Here is an 18,469-nt window from a genome sequence, read left to right on the forward strand (position 1 = left end):
GACTGAAATGACCACTAGATACTGGGATGTGATAAATCATATGAACATAAATCATATGTACACATGAATTGGCATAACAAAAATAGAGTGAGGATTGAAACTAAATTGTCTGTAAAACACACATATTAACAGTTGTTCATCAGAATTACAAAAGTGTTCATTTACATCGTCTCAGTACGTTACGTAACATTCATTTTTGCTTCTGCACTCATTGCGCGTTATGAGTTGTGGCCATATGGATGCACCATCGGTCGACCTGGTTCATGCGTCTGTGAGGTTACAGCTGGTCTATAAGGTCATTAGGTTAGAGAGCTATTATGATGCTGGGTATCCAGGAACAGGTGGTGAGGACCAAGCTTATTGTACTTGAACCGTTCATCCATCCTCTCGGCCCAGCGGTCATGGCCAAGAATGTAGCTACACTCCATTACACAACATGGGTATCTTTTGCTGCGATTACACATTCCAGTATGACAAATCTGACTAAATTTAGTTCTTAAAACGCAGGAATATCTTTTAATCGACGGGGCAGAAATAGGCTAGTATACATAACATGCCATGGAATAGAATTCAGTAGAATGTGAAAAGCAAGGCACCTTGAAATGTACATATAAAGGAAACTGTGCCAAGTTATGTGGGGCTAGTTTTGTTTTCCCGACTGCGTCCACTACATTGTACATTGTGGCGCGAACTTCGCCCCGACGCCTACGTGTGAATAAGCTCCTTTTGAACTGACCTGGGGAACAGCTTTATCTGTACCGATAACAGCTTTATCTGCTTTTTATAAACACTGCGATTTGTAGCGGTGACTTGGCATTACGTAGCTCTGTGTTAGTGGGATGCACACTAAAAGAGGGACATTATTTCCACACAAGCTCTCAGGAGAAAAACAACCAGATGACACAATCCGTACCGCCGAGCTGGGAAACATGCACCGGTCTCCGGGGGTGTCGAAGACCGTCTTCCCAGTGAAAGCACCGGCAGCCTCCAGTACCCTGCCGAGCCCTTACCCCCACCTATCCATATCTGGAGGGGATACTCACAGTAGCTAATCCACTCCATATGCTAACGCAACCAACCAGCGTCACCCCTGGCACAGGCGGAGCGGCGCCGCTATGCGCTCGGCGTGTTGTTGCTTTTCTCTTGGCCCGGACGACAAGGCCGAAACAGGAGCATGCTTGTATTCAGGCGTGCCTCCGTGTGGAAGGCATTATTTCCTAAAGGAAGAAAAAATACAAATAAAAATCCACAGGCTGTGCCGTCTTATGTGCCCTCCCCGTGCTCTTAGAATAGTCTTTGAAAGTCGTGCTGATTTTCTTACTGGCTTCCTTGCACACACATAGACACATTCAAACACTGCCGCATGTGACGACAAAAGTGTGAGGCCGCTGATTGATCAGATCCACTCAGGAAGCAGATGAAGCTCATCGGCGGCGCTCCATAAAGAGCCATCTGCTTCTGCAGGCTGGGAAAAGGGCGCCTGTGTTCTGCGTCATGAATAGAATTGAGTTAGAGGTCCCATCCCAGCCCCAGGAGATGGTGGTGGAACAGTGCTCTGGCTTTTTTCCTAGGAGGTAGTAACAAGGCCAGTGTAGCCAAGGAGTGGGGGTTCTCAACAAGACATTAATGACTCCACAAGTGATATTTTAATAACCTCAGAGACGCGGGGCTCACAAAGGAAGCATCATGGAAGCGTAACGTCCTATGATGGCTGCGCTGCTCAGTGGTCGATGCCTGGGAGACAATGGAGGGACGGCTTTTTTTTTTTTCGAGGGTGTGTGAGTGGGGAAGATGTGGTCGGGGGAGCAGGGTGGGGGGTGGGGGTAATAAATGGCCTGACACTTTCAAGTTGCCAGCAGGTTTTCCCATGCACCCGCCCCCCTTCTCTCATAAAACTTCAACACCCTACTCCCCCCCCATCACTTCTTAAATGGAGTCTTACCATTTACACCTGCAAAGCCTCTAGAACACTGTCTGGCTCGTCGAGGACACTTAAAGTATGCGCGGTGCCTCTGGGTCACTGTTTCATGCCGCCTTCTGCTATAGTTTTGTTGGAATACGGTCTTCATGACTCTCAATAACAGTCATGTAAAGAGTCAACGAGTTCGACTGGTAGTTTTTTTTTGTTTGTTTTTTTTTCGGCTTCACGAGTTCTTGGATTTGCACTGAAGTGCCACTGTTTAGTAAACAGTGCAACCCTGCACAGCATTTGATAAGACCCAGATATAAATGGCGCTCTTTTCTATGACCTGGAATTACCTCTGGCAGCTTCTCATTGTGTTCTCTCTCTCCCTCTGTCTCTCTCTCTATCGCTTTCTCTGTGTTTGTGTGTATACGTGTGGGTGGTTAACACTTTGACCTTTCGAAGTCTCAACTTTTCTGGAAGTCATGATTTTAGATATTTACTGAGTGCAGTGTTATAACAGGTATCTAGGTAGAATTGTAGTAGATCACCATAGTGATAGTTTATCACTTTTCATAACGCTTACATAAGTACAAGACCAATGTCTTATGACCTATATCCGCCTATGACATCTTATCTGTAGTTCAAATGTGGCATTTATATGACTGTAGCAGAAACCATCAGTGCATTTCACAGTCAACTTTTATTTTATGTGTAAGTAAGTATAACTGACACCCTGTTATTTGTGGTTGTGGTTACATGATGTTACTTGGGTTCAGGTTTGCCCAAGCCTTTAAAGACCAGGCTTATGCATACTATATGATAAGCATAAACAGACTACAAACCGACGTTCTTATTATAACACATGGGTGTATAACTGAGCCCACGATTCTGTACTTGGCTGATTGAGTGAGTGTTCTAGTGGGTTCTGGATTGATCGCTGTTCATTTTTCCTTTCTCTGATGTTTTTACACCTAGCCTCGGGTTCAGCACGCGAGAACACAATACGTCGGTGCGCACTAATGCGTGCGCAATCACCTCTATTAGCACCTGCTTATAACTCATGTGTTAATGGCGGCTCATTTCAGTGAGTGATCTCACTGACAAGCAGTATTTATCGTTAAGCGCGAGTCCCGGCGGATGGCTAGCACCCTAATGAATGTGGACTCATTGGATGGGGAGCCTTTTTGCGCCAGGCCTAATATTTTAAATGTAAAAAAATCAATACGTCTGCTCGTGGATGTGTCAAGGACAAAAATATGAGTGCTGAAGCCTGGAAATAAGTGGGAGAGGCCAATATATCTTGCAGCACTGATGGATGGAGCCATCTCTCCCATCAGCAACAGTAACCTTGGTTGGGCTCGCTGACTGATGCGGCGTATCATCGGTGCCTGTGTCCTCTCTTGTATCACACATTGAGGGTTTTTTTTTTCCCGATTTAATTGATTTACTGTTAGTGTTAATATTTTATGCTACTTTTGCAGCCTGACGATGCGGCGGTCGATAACTGAATTTAACCTGGGTTCATCTGATGTAAGGCACTTTCTTTAATGGTCTCACTGTTCAACGCATCACAAATGCATCTAACATCAATAAGAATAACAATATAATGATAAACACGTCTGGGGTACTGCTGAAAAGCAGAGAAACGTGGTTGTGTGTGTGTGTGTAAGGCTATTTGTTATGTTGTACCTAAATATAGCCTCCGTCCTCATGTGATTATTGGGATCTAAATAAACCACTAACATATAATGAATTGCCTCCTGGTGCTTTGTTCTGTCATGACACCGTACACGCCGCGCTTCTCTTGCTCGCACGACACGTGCTGGAGTCGAGCCACACACTCCCGTCAACTCCGCCGAACGTGGAGGTGAAGTTGAGAGGATTACGCACGGCGGCGGCCAATCAGAGGCCAGCGGCCGTCCAATCACGGCCGAGCGGCGGGCGGAGGGGGGCGGGGCCAGCGCGCAGCTGCTGACGCTCGTCAAGCGCGAGGCGGGCAGGGGAGAGCTCGGAAACTGGAAGCGGGAGCGGAGGGTCCCGTCGACGTAGAACCGGCCGTCCGGTCACTAGGCGCGGCGAACCGGCGAGAGGAGCGACTTTCTTTCCGCCGAGGACTATTACGCGCGTTCGCTGATCGCGACCATTTCGGAAACGCGGCGCTGTGACGACGATGGATCCGGGCTCGCACGTACCGACGCCCGGGGTTTAACCGAGTTGCATGGAGACGCCACCGGACTGCCTGACTTCTTCTCACCGTCTCTCCCGGAAAGGTTCTCGGTCGGTCGAATCGCGCCGAAATATTCACCCGACCGACGCGTGTTTTTGTTTTTCCCCCTCACACCGGTCCTAATGGAGGAATTCGGGCGCTGATTTATTATTTTTGTTCATTTCGCCAACTGACCCGCCGCCCGGGTCACTTTTAAATAAAAGAGACTAAGTTCTTCCCACCCGAATCGTTCTTTTTGAACCGGGAGGCAGCAAATGTCGCGCTCCCCGGAGGAAATGTGGTCCTGCTGACCCCTGCCCGCCTGGATCTGCCCCCTCCCCCGTCCGTCTCGCTCGACAGCGGGAAAGCTGCGCGCCATGTACGAGAGCGTGGATGTGGTGGGGCTCACGTCTGGTCCGAGTCCCTTCCTCGCCATGGATTATTACCACCAGAGTCGCGGCTGCCTGATCCCGGAGAAAGGCCTCGTGCCCGGAGCCCCGCGTCCCTACAGCACTTCCATCCGGAACCCGCACTGGAGCGGCTCCAATCACTGTAGGTGGCGCATCCTCCTCCTCTTCCTCCTCCCTCCGCAACTCGCCCTCGGGCTTCTTCTGGTCCTTTTTATTTCTTTTTCTCAGATTTTTTTTTTTTTGGTAAGTGTTCGTGCCCTGCAGGACTAGAGCCGGGGACTGGGGGTTTTGGCGTGGCTGGTGGGGGTGGGTGGGTGTTTGTGTACACGAGGCCGGCGACCAAAGTCAAAAGAGTCAAACATGTTTCATGGGCGTCTGCGTGTTTGCATGAAATTTGGACCACGGGGCGATGATTTTTTTATTTTTATTTTTTTTGCAGCTTTTAGAACGTGGCGAGACCGTTATTCCTGCTTTATTGATCCCTGAACTACATTAGTCCACCACGGGAAGCGAGCGGCCTTCTCATTTATTTAAACACCCCGCCGGTTGGTGAAGACATCACCGCCGAGAGCGCCGGGAGTTCCTTGTTGGCTCTCCATCCGGCTTCGCGGCCGTCACCGTGCGCGGCGTGGCAGCGACCCGACGTTTCATCCTGGCCGGAGTCTGCCTGGAAACCCGGTCTCCCCCTGTGATTGTTTGGACACGTCGGCATGGCTAAGCTCGTGTAAGCCTGTTTGAGGGATGATTTGTTTTGCGGCCCGACGTCTCCTTTCTTGCGGCGCGCGGGGGCCAAAAGTGGGCCAAAGTATTTATCTCCCACAAAAGAGTCAAAGGGGCCAGCGGCACGAACCAATGAGCAAACCCGCCGCCCCTCCCGGGTTCGGGTCGAGTTGAAGGTGTGTAATTGACACCCAGCTGACCCCTGAGAGTAAGAACCAAGTTCAGGAAGTGACTCATTTTTTGAGCATCTTGGGTGACACTTTTAATTTTTTCTGGGAACTCCCACAACAGTGGCCATAAAAAAAGGAACCAGGTGTAAAATCCTGCACCGTGTCTCGTTTCATATTCATTCATTTATTCATTTTGGTGTACCGCTGAACAAGAACGCGCATCTAGTGAACCTAGAGGGGACGTACACCAGCATGTTCCCCATATATATGGAAGCATGAATACTTTCAATGTGAGGAAAATGAACACTTGTGGGGTTTTGCAAGGTGTCCCCGCATTTTCTGCCATAAATGATGCTTACATGGTGGAATTTGAGCCATGAGTCCGTGCATGCACGCGATCCAGACACGTTAAGGCCAGAAGTGGCCCTGTAGACCCTCGAGGAAGACCTCTTGCGCCACGTAACTCACTTTTTATGTTTGCCAGGCCCGCCCCGGTCCATTATCCGACCAGGCAGACCTGTGGAAGTGACATTACAAAGAGCTAGATGGCCTTTCAGCGTGACTATAAAGCACCATTGACTTAAGTGGCGTTCACAGCAGTCCTCAGTTGGATTAGCCCCCTCCAAACACTCGAATACCAGAGCAGGCCTATTGTCCTGGTCATCCTTGAGGATTAAATATGCGTGACAGAAGTTTTTTTCCAAGATTTTATTGGTTTTATGATCAGTCCCCACCTCCACCCCTCCATTAGGTGACTATTCTCCCTCGAGCTCTCGTCACTAATTTGTGTACGTTTCATGCCTCCGAATCGGTTCATCCGCCTTCAGGCACAAGATCAATCTGCTCTTTTGGTTTAGATGGCCAACCGATCCCCCTCCCCCTTCTCCCAGCCCCCCCCTCCCATTCTTTGTGTTCGCAAGGTCCCGTTACATCACAGTGGCCAAGCGCCGGATCTCCAGAGGGATCCATCACAGGCCTGTTTGAAATGTTCTCCATCATTTTGACTGCTCTTCGGTTCCCCCCAGAAGACAAGAGCAGGGCGGGCCCGCGCTGGATTCCCCATCTCGCGGCCCCCAGCCCCCCCCCCCCCCCTTCCCCAAGCAGGAGGCTGGAGACGGTCGCTGTACCGGCGCTGCAGCTACGGAACAAGTGCTGCTTTGTGAATCCGTTTGTACATATTAAATTCACGTCGCCTTTGTTCTCGCGAAAAATGAGGGAATCAGAGGCTGCCGCTGAGTCAATCACGGAGAAGGGGTGGAGACGTGGGCTTTGATGCCAGTGGTGTACGGGTTCGACGGTTGCCCCATTTTTGCAGCGTCTGTTTTGCTGCCCATACATGTATTATTTGTTTATTATTATTATTATTTTTTTTTTTTAAGATAACAGCAAAAATAAAAAGAGTTCTAAACCCGCTCGCCGCGGTTCTGACAGCTGGGCCTGATTATCCTGCCGTGCGCCACAACAGCCGAGCAAGCGAGATGCCAGTCTGGTGTGCCCTGCGCTGACAGCTGAAAGCAACGCTGCTGATGCCGACGAAACGTCCTGCGGCGGAAGAACCGGTGCTTGTTTATTTATTTAGTTTTTTAAACCGAGACTGCGTGCGCGTTCAAAAAGTGAAGTGATTGTCACTTGTGATACGCAGCGGCACAGCACACGGTGCACACAGTGAAATTTTTTCCTCTGCATTTAACCCATCACCCTGAGTGAGCAGTGGGCAGCCATGATGGGCGCCCGGGGAGCAGTGTGTGGGGACGGTTCTGTGCTCAGTGGCACCTTGGCGTATCGGGATTCGAACCGGCAACCTGATTACGTGGCCTCTTCCTTAACCACTAGGACACCACTGCCCCTAAATTATTCAAAAGCATTTATTCTGCGATCGTAATTCAGCTATTTAAAACCCTGCGGGCTTCCGACGGGCTCGCCGTCCGGACCGCTGACCTTGAGGGGTCCCGTCCTGAAGCCCTTTCCGAGTTGTCCAGAGGCCCAGCGGCGTGGCGAGGGACCCATGTGGCGTTCCAGTGGGGGCCGTGTTACTGTGGCGTTTAATTGTTTCCCACGAACGGCACGTTTGGGGAAGAGGGGGCGGGGTGCCGTACGGCCGTGACTGTTACGGTCGCGTCGGCTCCGTGTTTTCGGCTGCCAGGTTGGACTGCAGATAGCCTGGCATGGCTTCTGTGCAGCACACGTCTCGGGGGCGGTTTGTTTGGATCCTGCCAACAGTCCGGGGCTGGCAGCGGCTGCGCCGAGCTGCTGCGGTTTTGGCCGCGCTGCCTGGTGTTTATTTCTCCAGCTCTTAAGTACAGCGCGCGTCTGGCAGCCGGCACCAGGACCATGGCGGCACACTCCGGGAAAATATGACATTGCGAGCGTGCACACACACACACACATGCAAAACACACACGTGCCCCCCCCCCGGCATCTGGGAGCATGCGGCGCTGGCAGCCTGAGGAAGCAGCAGCCTGGTGGCGTTCCGTGGCCGGTTTGGGAACTCCGGCTGAAGTGATGTTTTTGTGGTCAACTGGACAACCTAAAGAGCACCCGGGACAAGTCCGCCTAGCTTGCGCAGGAGACCTTGGTCCACTAAACGGGTGCTGCGTCTGTTATAAAAGTGCTGCTAAACTGGACCAAACTATTAGCGTGAGTCTTTGTGGTTTTCCCACCGGGCCCTGCTCGCCCTTCCCGTTTAAACCAAAACGCTGGAAACCGCACGCTGATCTCGGCTCAGCATGGTGCGACAATCATTTGCTCCATTTGTGGTGTCAATTGGGTGCACACGGTGCCTGGAGCAGGCTGAACATTAGCCTCGGCACTCCGTAATCAAGGGGTAACGATTCGAGCACCTAAAGGACACCGGAGGGCAGAATTTTGCAAGTCTTGGCACCCTTGCAGAATGAAGCGCTCTGTACCCATGCATTCTTTCTTTCTTTTTTTTTTTTTTTTTTTTTTTTTTGTTCTCCTCTCAACCAACAGGCTTACACAACAGAGATGATCTTGCAGTACCTGGTTTTTCTACATTACTTGCTAAATGCATTTGTGTCATGCTTGGCACTGTGGTTGACGCAATGTTGTGTACTCGGCCACACGAGATTGTGTGCAGATCGTTGTTCTATTGCGGTGCCCTTTACTTCATCTTTTCTGCTTGCCCATGGGCCATGCCTGTTCTGATCACCACGTTATTCTTGTGCACACATCTTAATATAGGGCCAGTGGAATCGAAGCACTTATTTTAGAATAGAACTTCCACTTCCAGCTTCCCGTTCCCTGTCCCTGTCTGTTTAATTGGTCCTCATGCCTGTGTCTTGCTGAGGCAGATGTGCGTGGTGTCCCTGGTCAGAATACCTTGGTAGACAGTGGTTTAGGGGGACTGAGCACTATCTTCTCCCCAGCTCCTTGGGGGCCCTTCACACAGAAACAACTGACTGAATAATGCAGTGATCGTCCTGCGTCAGTTTGACTTCCTAATATGCTGCGTTGGGCTTGGAATGCCTCCGGGAGGAAAGGAGAAAAGTGGGAAAGACAAAATAGGAAGTGATTGAAAGGGGTGAGGCTGTTAACGACGCAGCTATATTATCCATTGTGTAGGACTCCATATCGGTTGGGGCAGCCTCGGTTTTGGGGGATCGTGTTTGATTTGGAGAAAACGTAGCTACTTGTTTGATTCAAGCAAATTCCCATCCATACCTATCATCTTCATTGTGTGGGATACCAGTTTAATGCCCCTGGACTTTGCAGTGCTGCTCCTAGACATAAATATCTTAGCAAGGCACTCAAAATCCCAGACGTGAGGGAGGATGGGCGTCCCTTTATATTGCCTGCTGTAAAATTTGAAGGAAACGCAAGGCAGAAGGAGAAACTGAGAGTGGCCATAAAGTCAAGCTGTAAAAATGGGAGGCGGCCTGCAAGGCCCGAAAACCTGTTCTGGCAGAGTGCCTGTGAGGGTGGGATGGGGCTACAGAAGAGTAGCTAGAGATGGACTGGGCCTACAGAAAAATAAGGTGCAGTCACGCTTTCCAGGAGATTGTGCAGAGATTTCTCTGGAATGGAGCGAGTCCTGTTTGGGTTAGTGTCTATAAAATGATATGCTGATTTGAAGTCCTGCTGCATAATTCCCAGTGTCGGTCTCAATCATGCCATACCTCAAGTTTGAACCAAGCTGTTCACTGTTCACCAAGCGGTAAGGAAGTGGGTTCTATGCAGAGGGGAAATGTTGTGTGTGTAGAGCTATATAAAGAGCCTAGGATGTCATTGGTCCGAACAACATTAACTATGTAAAGATGGGCCTCATAATAAAAACAATCTGTACATTTCAAATGTGTATCCACTTTAAAGAATCAGATAAGAGTTAGTCCTGTTTCTAGGGCAGCATATCACATAGCACTGCTGTGTTTTGCCAATGTATGGAAATGCTCAATGATGGAAAAATCCATTCCTGGTCTGCTGACGTGCAGGAATCGTAGGGGCCATACCTTAACCTAGCTAATAATGCGGATGAATCTGGTATAGAGCTTCCAGAAAGCACGTTAGCTTAATGAGGTGACAAGTGTTAATGGAGATTTGGTAATGACTATACCCGGGGTATCGATGCTGAAGGCCTTTAAAAGTATGCCGATTGAAGAGAAAAAGTGTGCTTTGTGTTGTCTAGGACAGGCCACTCAGGTGTCCATGTCCCCTGGGAGAAAATGGTGGATATCAGCAACCAGGAATTATATAATGGCTTTGTTCCCGCTAATAGGGGGTGTTTAAGCCGCAGTTGGAGGTATTTGGGAAGATCACACACATGGTACAAATAGGCAACCGAGGGGGGAGGGGAGGATGGGCCTGAAGGCCGGCTGTGTGTCACCTAAATGAAGAGTGAGTAAAAGGGGTCGTGGGGTCAACCCGTACTAAAGACGCCACAAACTGATCCTGCCAGCCTGTCAGCCACTTCTCTTCCCGATCCCGTTTCCTGGCTCAGCAGAGGTTGACCTTTAACCCACTTTGATTTCCTCACCATCTCCTGCAACCCTCCTCCCTTACCTTTGTCCTCTGTGTCTCAAGCTCTTGTTTTTTTTGTTTTTTTTTTTTAAACCTTCACACACACACAATTACGAACAGTCCTTTAGAACACTAAATACTGCCAGGTTTCAGGAAAAACTCCAGGCGCTTTGAAAGGTGTCGATGGCCAAGTGGCTCTCGTAGGTCTGTGCCACACATACAGATCTGTCCTCCTTCCTGTTTCACACCCAGTCCTCGTAGTCCCTTCTCATTTCTCTCGTTCTCCCACTTTCCGCCTCCTCTCCTGTCTCGGTTTCACGGAAGCCCCCTTCTGCTGCTCCTTTCAGACGTGGCCCGCCAGCTGCAGCTGAATGTAGGTCAGTGGCTGTCGGTGGGAGATCAGGGATCCCCTCAGCCGTGACTCTGCTTTTCTCTCATTACCGTCCTCTTCTCTCCCCCACTGTTCTCGGGTCAGACCTCGCATGCCACCCCGTCAGCTTTTTCCCTCAGCGCTCATGCCGGGACTACTGTTCTGCGGGCTGGGCTTTTGTTGTTTGTTGCTGGTCCCTCGGCCTAGGTGGACATTTAGGGCACTCACTGGGTCGTGGGCATTTGTCACGTTTGAATTGGACTCAGGCCAAGCATGATTAGGGATTTGCAGGTTGAGCTGATTTCTACATCACTGTTTTTATAGTCGTGGTGCAAAAAAAAAAAGAAACCTGTTGGTTGGCCAGCTCCACTCCCACTTATCTCAGCAAATGCTTAATCTTATTACTAATGTTGATCTAATTAAATCCTTTCCTTTTTCTGTTTGTCGGAGGGGGAAGGGGCCTCAAATTCCGGCAGAATTAGTTTAGCAGGCGTGTTAACACTTCATAGGAAATTGCGATTCCGGCAATGCATGCCGCCCGCACACTTATTTGTTGGTTTACAAGGCCGCTCTTATACTCGTCCCTTTTTTATTCACTGGCTGCCCAAGAAAACCCATAAAAATGCGCCTCAATTGGAAAATTGGTACTTCTTGGTTTTGGCTAAGGAAGGGCTCTGGCAGGAATGTTAGTTTTACCCGGGTGAGCTTGGCCAACGCGATGAAGGGGCACTATTTCTGTTTCCTGATGCAGACCGCCGCATGCCTGGTGCAGGACCAAGGTCTGTGTTTTCTGAAGACTCTCCCACAGATAGACATTTTCTGTTTGGTGATAAATATCAAATGTTTGGAGTAATTTGCATTATATAATTTGCATTTATTTTTCTTGATGTATATGACTATTTTAACATCAGGCAGTGTTTGGCTACTCTAAAGTTCAAGTTGAGTCAGTGAAAATATTTTTTTTTTTTTTTTCGTGCAAGATTTTGAAATCCTTTTCCTTCACAGAGGGAGGTATCACCAACCGTTGTTGGCCTTAGAGAAGCCCTGGAGGGGTTAGGGTGGTTTTGACATGTTCTGTTCTGGATGTCTGATGTTGCATATCATTGTGAGGAAGCTTAGGTCATGGTTTTGAAAAATTTCTGGCTCACTTTGTAAGTAACAATAAATCCAAAAGCACTGGAGAGATACGATGTATGAAGCAAAACCTCTTTCTGGTCAGTTTGAATCTTTTCTCTCTTCCATTTGTTAAAGTTTTCCTAACCCCACAAGCAACTGTCTGTGTGTAACCCCGGCAAACAAATTAGATGATGAGTGAAACAGTAATATGAGAACTAGAAAAAAATGTATGGCAGGTCATAACAGCCCCTCTTGAAGTTTTTAAAATAGATCCTTCCTTAAAATAATATCTAGGTAAGCCTAGGAATGCAAAGAAGCTGCTAGACTTTCTGCAGGGTTCCAGCATGTCCTAGAAAAGTTGCTTTTTTTTTCTTCTTCTTCTTCTCCCAAAACTCTTGTTTCCAATCGTGGAAAAAAATGAGTCTGGCAAAGTTCTTGTTGTGCCCTGTTTTCTTCTAGCTACGAACTATCGATCTTGTTCCCCAAAACTAAATAGGCTAACATTAGCTGCAGTAAGGTCTGTGTTTTCATGTGGGATTTGAGCTGTTTGTCTACAGCCACGGGCCATTCATGAACCATTTTCTCAGGTGAACTGAATGGAGTTCCCCTTAGCGTCCATTCTCACCTCCTGTTATTTCCAGAACTTTGTGGAGCGTGCAGGAGGAAGGATTTGATGCACAAAAAAAGTATGCTGTGGAACATGCAGTGTTTTTATTTACACCAAGTTTGTTAGTTTTAGGCTCGTTTTGTTGGCTTTGTCTTGGCATGTTGTGGGTGATAGTAGCCTAGTGGGTAAGACCATAAAGTCCCAGGTTCAAACCCCACTTACTACCATTGTGTCCCTGAACAAGACACTCCAGGGGGACTGTCCCTGTAACTACTGATTGTAAGTATCTCTGGATAAGGGCGTCTGATAAATGTCATAAATGTAAAAGTATGTTGTGCACATTGAGAAGGACATCCACTGAATGGCGAGGACCTGTGCCTAATCTATTTCTGGATCCTTCTTGTTTTGGTGTTCCTGATGTCTACATATGTTCCACCTACACGCAGGTATAGATTAGGAAAAAGTGATGCAGCTCTCTTGCCAGTGTTGCCACCTATCATTTGACACTGAGGAGTAAAAAGGGCAGGCTTTTGCAGACTGTCAGAGGGGTGGGAGCGCGGATTACCCCGTTGTCTGCGGTGGCCTAATCCTTACAGATTTGCTCCCCCGAGACATAGGCCAGGGACGTAAAGCCCTGTCTCCCCTGCCATAGACTCATCAGGGCTTAAGTGCAAGGTTCAGTGGGCTTCTGGGGGCTTTTGTTGCTTTGTTCTTTGCTTTTTCAAGTAGGGCTGTCACCTCTCAGGGCAATGACCACTTAATGAGTGGCTCGTCAGGGTAGGCTGAAGTGTCTTGTTGACTCAAATGATCTGTTAGGTCTGTGGCTCTTTCTATCAAATCGTGTTTGCACTTCCAATGCATGGAGTGCTTGATGGGAAGTTCTTTCAGGGGTTTTGTTAAAATGAAAGTGTTTTGAGAGGTTATTGCTAGGTCAATAAATAGGCTGGGCATTCTGAAACTGGTTATAGCATTCTTAACGTTGTCTTGGAACCACTACTGCCAACAGCTTCATCTACTTCCTTTTTGGCAGGTCTTATTGTTAGCGTTGCATGATTATTTTATTCATTTGACGTCCTCTCCACTGCTTAAACATGCCCCAAAACACTTTACAACAAAACCAGTGAAAAGCCACGTTGGGTCAACATTGTTAATGGCGACTTGCAGCACTGAAATGCCACCAAATCATGTTTTAGCCCCTTGAGCAGTCCCATCTAGGAGAAAAGGGTCTCTCTTTTCTCCTATGTGAGGCACCAATAGGATCAGGGTTTATGGAAGTGAGTCACAGGCTCGAACCACCAGGACCTGATCGAGCCTGGTGATTCACTGTCATTCTGGTGTGAAGTGACCTACATCTCCATTATCTGCGAGCGTGCGCTATATTGACCCCCTCCACCCACCCCTGGTCATTGTTTTTTAAAGGGTTAGAAACAAAAAGATAGACATTCTCCCATTCCAAATCCAAAGGTACAGTATCCCACGAACTGAAGTGTGTGGAAATACTCCCAGTGCCCTTTATTCAATTAACTGTAGGAAGGTTTGTGTGGGCCTTTTTTATGATTTTGGAGAATTTAGTGTTTATAGCTTAACCAGGATCTTTCCTTCCAATGACTTCTGTCTGTGCTGCGAGGTATGTAGCCTCTTTCCTTTCATGCGCTGCCCTATTTTCTCTTTCTCCCTCCCACTCTCTCTCTCTCTCTCTTTGTAACACACACATTCTGTATCTTTATCTGTTTTGCTGTACTTTCTATTCTCAGGGTCTAGTCTGTGCCCCTCTACTTTCAACATTGTACCCTTCAGCAGTGCCGTCTCCACGCAGATGTTTCTCCTCTAAATGTTTCAGTAGCAGAAAGGCCCTGCTTGAATGTGAAGCTGAGTGGTAGGATTGTTGCCTGGGGTAACGCTTGTTTACTAATTCAGCCGTCGGTGAAAGCCTAGAAAGGAGGCGGACATGGTAGAAGGGTCTGAAGCTGGCCAGAAATTCTCCTAAATGGAGTCTGTGGAACTGGCTCCCGGCTCAAATAGCGGCCGTCCAGAGAGACCGAGAGAGTGAGAGGGGGATGGAGGGAGGGATGTTCTCCCAGCTCTCCTGTGTAGGCCCTACCCTGACCTTGAGAGTCGGAGGTAGATTGTCACCTGAAACGACAGTTCAGTGGCTCTCAGATGAATTCGGGACTTTCTGATGCTCCTCTAGCCGTCTAGCGTTGCTGCTTAATTGACCTGGCAGCAATTTTTTATTCCTTGGTGTCCACAAGCATCTTGCAAACTCAAATGAAGAGGCCCGTTGGACCAATATAAGGCTCTCTGGAGAGTCAGCTTTCAACCATGTTGGCTGACTCGGGCAAAGAGGTCTGACAGAAAGGCGTAGTTTCTCTCTCCGTGGGTTAATGGAGTTGTGGCCGTGCTGCTGAAGAGCAAAGTGAAGGTTTCCTGTGCATGAGAGAATTTAGCAGTGGAGCAGAAATTGCCATCTGTCTATTTCAGAGCACGATGAGGAGCAGCGTCATTTGACCTATAGTGCGTTCTTCACTCCTTTCTGCTCCCACACTGATTCAAATTTGAAAGGTATTTAGAGAGCAAATCACTCAGAATAGTTCTGGGCAGTGAGTTTTTATGTGAATAGCATTTACTGCATAGGAATAAAATATTAATCTATATTTCTGTATATGTATTTATCACAAGCAGTGTGTTAATTAAGTGTATCATTAAGTTGGCCTTTGAAGACCAAAGGGGGACAATATAAACTCTATGGGTCTGTATAGTGGTGCTTTCTTATGACACAGGGGACCAATCAGACTTTGCTACTGACAGTTTATTTATTTGTACCAGTTTATTTCTAGGTGAAAAATGCTGAGAGAGAGAGAGAGATATATTGTTTGGCATAAAAGCATCTCTAGAAGCATATAGAGTGCTGAGATGTGAAGAAATAACACTGAGTGGGTAAAGAGACTGGTCTAGTACTATAGTCCTCAAAGCCATATGTTAAAAACAGCAGAGAGTGGCACCAGTGTGTGACCTTTTCTCTGTCCTGTTATTTTAAAGCCTGTGACTTTAAATAAAGCCTCTTTCCTACGAATCCAAGGGTATTTCTAGATCATCGGATCCTTGGAATCTTATATTTAGGAACCCTTTCCTGCAGTGACCATTAGACATGTTGATGCCCCAGATCCGCTTTGGGGATATTTCCTCTTGGAAGTTGTATTTAGGAGGCTCTGTAGGTTAACTTTGCTAGCCTCTTTTGCACTGTTGTGTCTTCTTAGAAGGGGGACGACAGCAGATGATTAATTTACTTAGTGAAGCTTAAGGCTGAAAGTGCCAGCCAGGGACCATGGCATTAATAGGTGAGATGCAAGTGAACACTGAGACTAATGTACAAAGGAATGTGTGTTCAAGTAGTCCACCCTTGTGCAACTGCCGGATGCTGAAAATAAAGTACTGAACAGGGGGTTGGCATCTGTGCCCAGACAAATAATTGTAAAGTGAGGTTCTTCATGCCCGTAATGAGGAACCTTGTTCAGAACTTAAGACAGGGTTGAGGCTGAACCCCTTCATGCGAGCATTTTCACACGTGTGCTGGTGAGCATGTCCCTGAAATACCTGCTCAGGTTGGTATGCACCGGCATCTAGGTTTGTGCGCAGGCAGCGTCAAAGCCGCAGTTTCCGTTGTGTATGAAGCTGCCGAGGGAGAGTGTGGGGGTGCGTGCCATTGTGCCTGCCTTCTATTGGTGTGTAGGGGCAGATAACAACTCCACATCCTGATCTTGGGTTTTGTTTAGGGTGTTTGTGCCAGCTTCGTTTCGGGAGTGCTAAAAATACAATATGTTGTATTGAGCGTGTGTGTGTGTGTGTGTGTGTGTGTGTGTGTGTTTTCTTCCTTAACTTAGGAAATGGACCCTGGCTGCAGCCTTGTTGTTATAACCAGAGAGAAAGTGTGGTATGTTTGGGGGTTAATAATGTGACATTTAAATTCAGAAATTTGCAATTAGTACCTATTTACACTTTCAGTACTGTAATTTAAATCAAATGTTCATATTGAGAATACTGTTCGTTTCCCCTTGTTCACCGGGCCAATGATCACTATTTCCGCCTGTTTTTAGCTACTTCAATTTATGTGCAATAATCTTAATTTTGTTGATCTAACAGATCTTTGTGCACATGGTGAAAGATATTTGGACCCACAAATCTATATATTTAAACTTTTATCCTCATAAAGATGTCAATTCAGGGCAATTACTAAAAAATATAAAAGACCTTTAGTTTTTTGTTTCACAAAGCAATACAAGAAATTGCAATTGTATTCTTAAAAATGATTTCATATTATGGTTCAATACACTGTTGACAAACTATATTAGAAATATGAAGTCTTTATTTTGGATATTTAGGTCACTAATTGCAGTTTTATTGAGGGGATGGCAATAGGTGTACCCAAGTGTCCCCCAACTTCTCCAAGCTGTCCAAACAGGGAAAAATGCTTGATAGTTTCTCACCAATAATATCACCATTGTTGTACAAACCATTCCTTGGCTAGTATCTGACTTTTCAGCAACCCTAAATAAAAAATATCTGCATTTAGAGTACCAGGTTCTAGACGCAATTGGGTTATCTTGGGTTGGTAGGAGAGCTGTGTCTGTGATCTTTTTTTAATTCTTCATCTCACAGGATCAAATTGTGGTTTTGACCCTTTCTGCTATTGTAAATGATCGTATTTGCTGACGAGCTGAAAGAAATATGAAAGGTCCTTAGTTGCTGCTCATATCTGTGTGCGTGCTTTTTTTTTTTTTTTTTTTTTTTTTTTTGTGCCACTCTGTGGCTCTTAAGTTTGCCATTTGTGTTTTTGTGAAATACATGATTAGATCAAATGAGTACTGTTTAGGCGCCGGTGCCTATCACCAGGGGGCGGTGTACTAAGAGGTTAATAGGATGAAACCCTACGCATTCACTGTGGGTTTTTTTGTCTGGTTTAATTCTTGGAGGTGCAAGGCTAGTCTTACATGGAGAACTAAGTGACATGTGGTAAACAAACGTTTGGAGTCACATTCAGCCTCCATGATCTCCTGAAAGGACGCCTGGCCCTGGATCAGCACTCAGCATTAAGCTATGCTCTGTGAGCCACCAGTTCCCTGGACTCTCTGACCCTGGGCCTGTGGAAGAGGCTTGCTCCAGTTTTATTGTACAGAAGGAAGGACCCTGGGAGTTGCAATTGCATGAAATTAATTTATGTATTTATTCCAGTGTCTGCACGCACCCATGTGTGTCTCACTAACAAAAATAACGTCTGTTTGCATTCCTTTTTTTTTTAGCAAAAGCATCTCACAGCAGCACTGATAACCCTTCCTCAACTCTGCTCTGTCAATAATAATGCTCATCATTATTATTGACATTCGTATATATTGAATAATTCACTTATCAATAGCGGGTATTTTCCTCCCATTTTCTCTCATCTCCTACCCCTAGAACTTACCCCACCCCCATCCTGTACAGAGGAAGGGGGGATGGGGCTGAGGAGCAGAGGGCATTTGGGGGCAGAGCCCGGTGGAGGAGTTGATTGGGGTGAGGGGTGGATATGTCAGGGAGGAATGCAGAGAAGGAGGAGAAAAGCAGGGTGAAGGAATCCCATTGTGATTGGGTTAATGTGGTACAGACTGCCACACACACACACACACACACACACACACACTCATCAAAATGAGTCAGTTCATCCGTGGATCTGTTCTGGATTTTGTATTAAAGGACACAGGGTTCATTTAATCGGTCTTCTAATGGATTGCGTGCCCTCTTATGTGCTGTTTACATCGGTTTCCTGCAGGCCTGTTCAGACTAACTCTTCACAGATTCGGTCAGATAGTCTCTGCTTGTCGCATTGTGCGCTTAAATCCATCCTGACCCCTCTCTCCTTTTATGTTCTACCATAATAATCCATGAGAGCGATTTCTTTGTGCTGATTTGTGTCCTACAGCAAAATTTATCAATGATGCTGAAACGCTTGTGTATAT

At 47.1% G+C, this 18,469-nt stretch overlaps 1 protein-coding gene across 7 annotated transcripts in view; it reads left to right on the plus strand.

Annotated features, from left to right (window-relative positions):
- rarab (retinoic acid receptor, alpha b) overlaps nt 1–18,469 on the plus strand; it is an 86,617-nt gene that overhangs the window by 58,772 nt on the left and 9,376 nt on the right. For 2 of the 7 annotated variants that reach the window (XM_028985812.1, XM_028985813.1), the window contains exon 1: nt 3,906–4,664. The exons of the other annotated variants lie outside the window; for them this stretch is intronic. In XM_028985812.1, the coding sequence (XP_028841645.1) occupies nt 4,490–4,664 (175 nt within the window). In that variant the 5' untranslated portion in view covers nt 3,906–4,489. Of the gene's footprint in view, nt 1–3,905; nt 4,665–18,469 lie in introns of those variants that run through there. 7 annotated transcript variants of the gene reach the window in all.

This window comes from Denticeps clupeoides, chromosome 7, assembly GCF_900700375.1.
Source record: "Denticeps clupeoides chromosome 7, fDenClu1.1, whole genome shotgun sequence".
NCBI classification, from domain to species: Eukaryota; Metazoa; Chordata; class Actinopteri; order Clupeiformes; family Denticipitidae; genus Denticeps; species Denticeps clupeoides.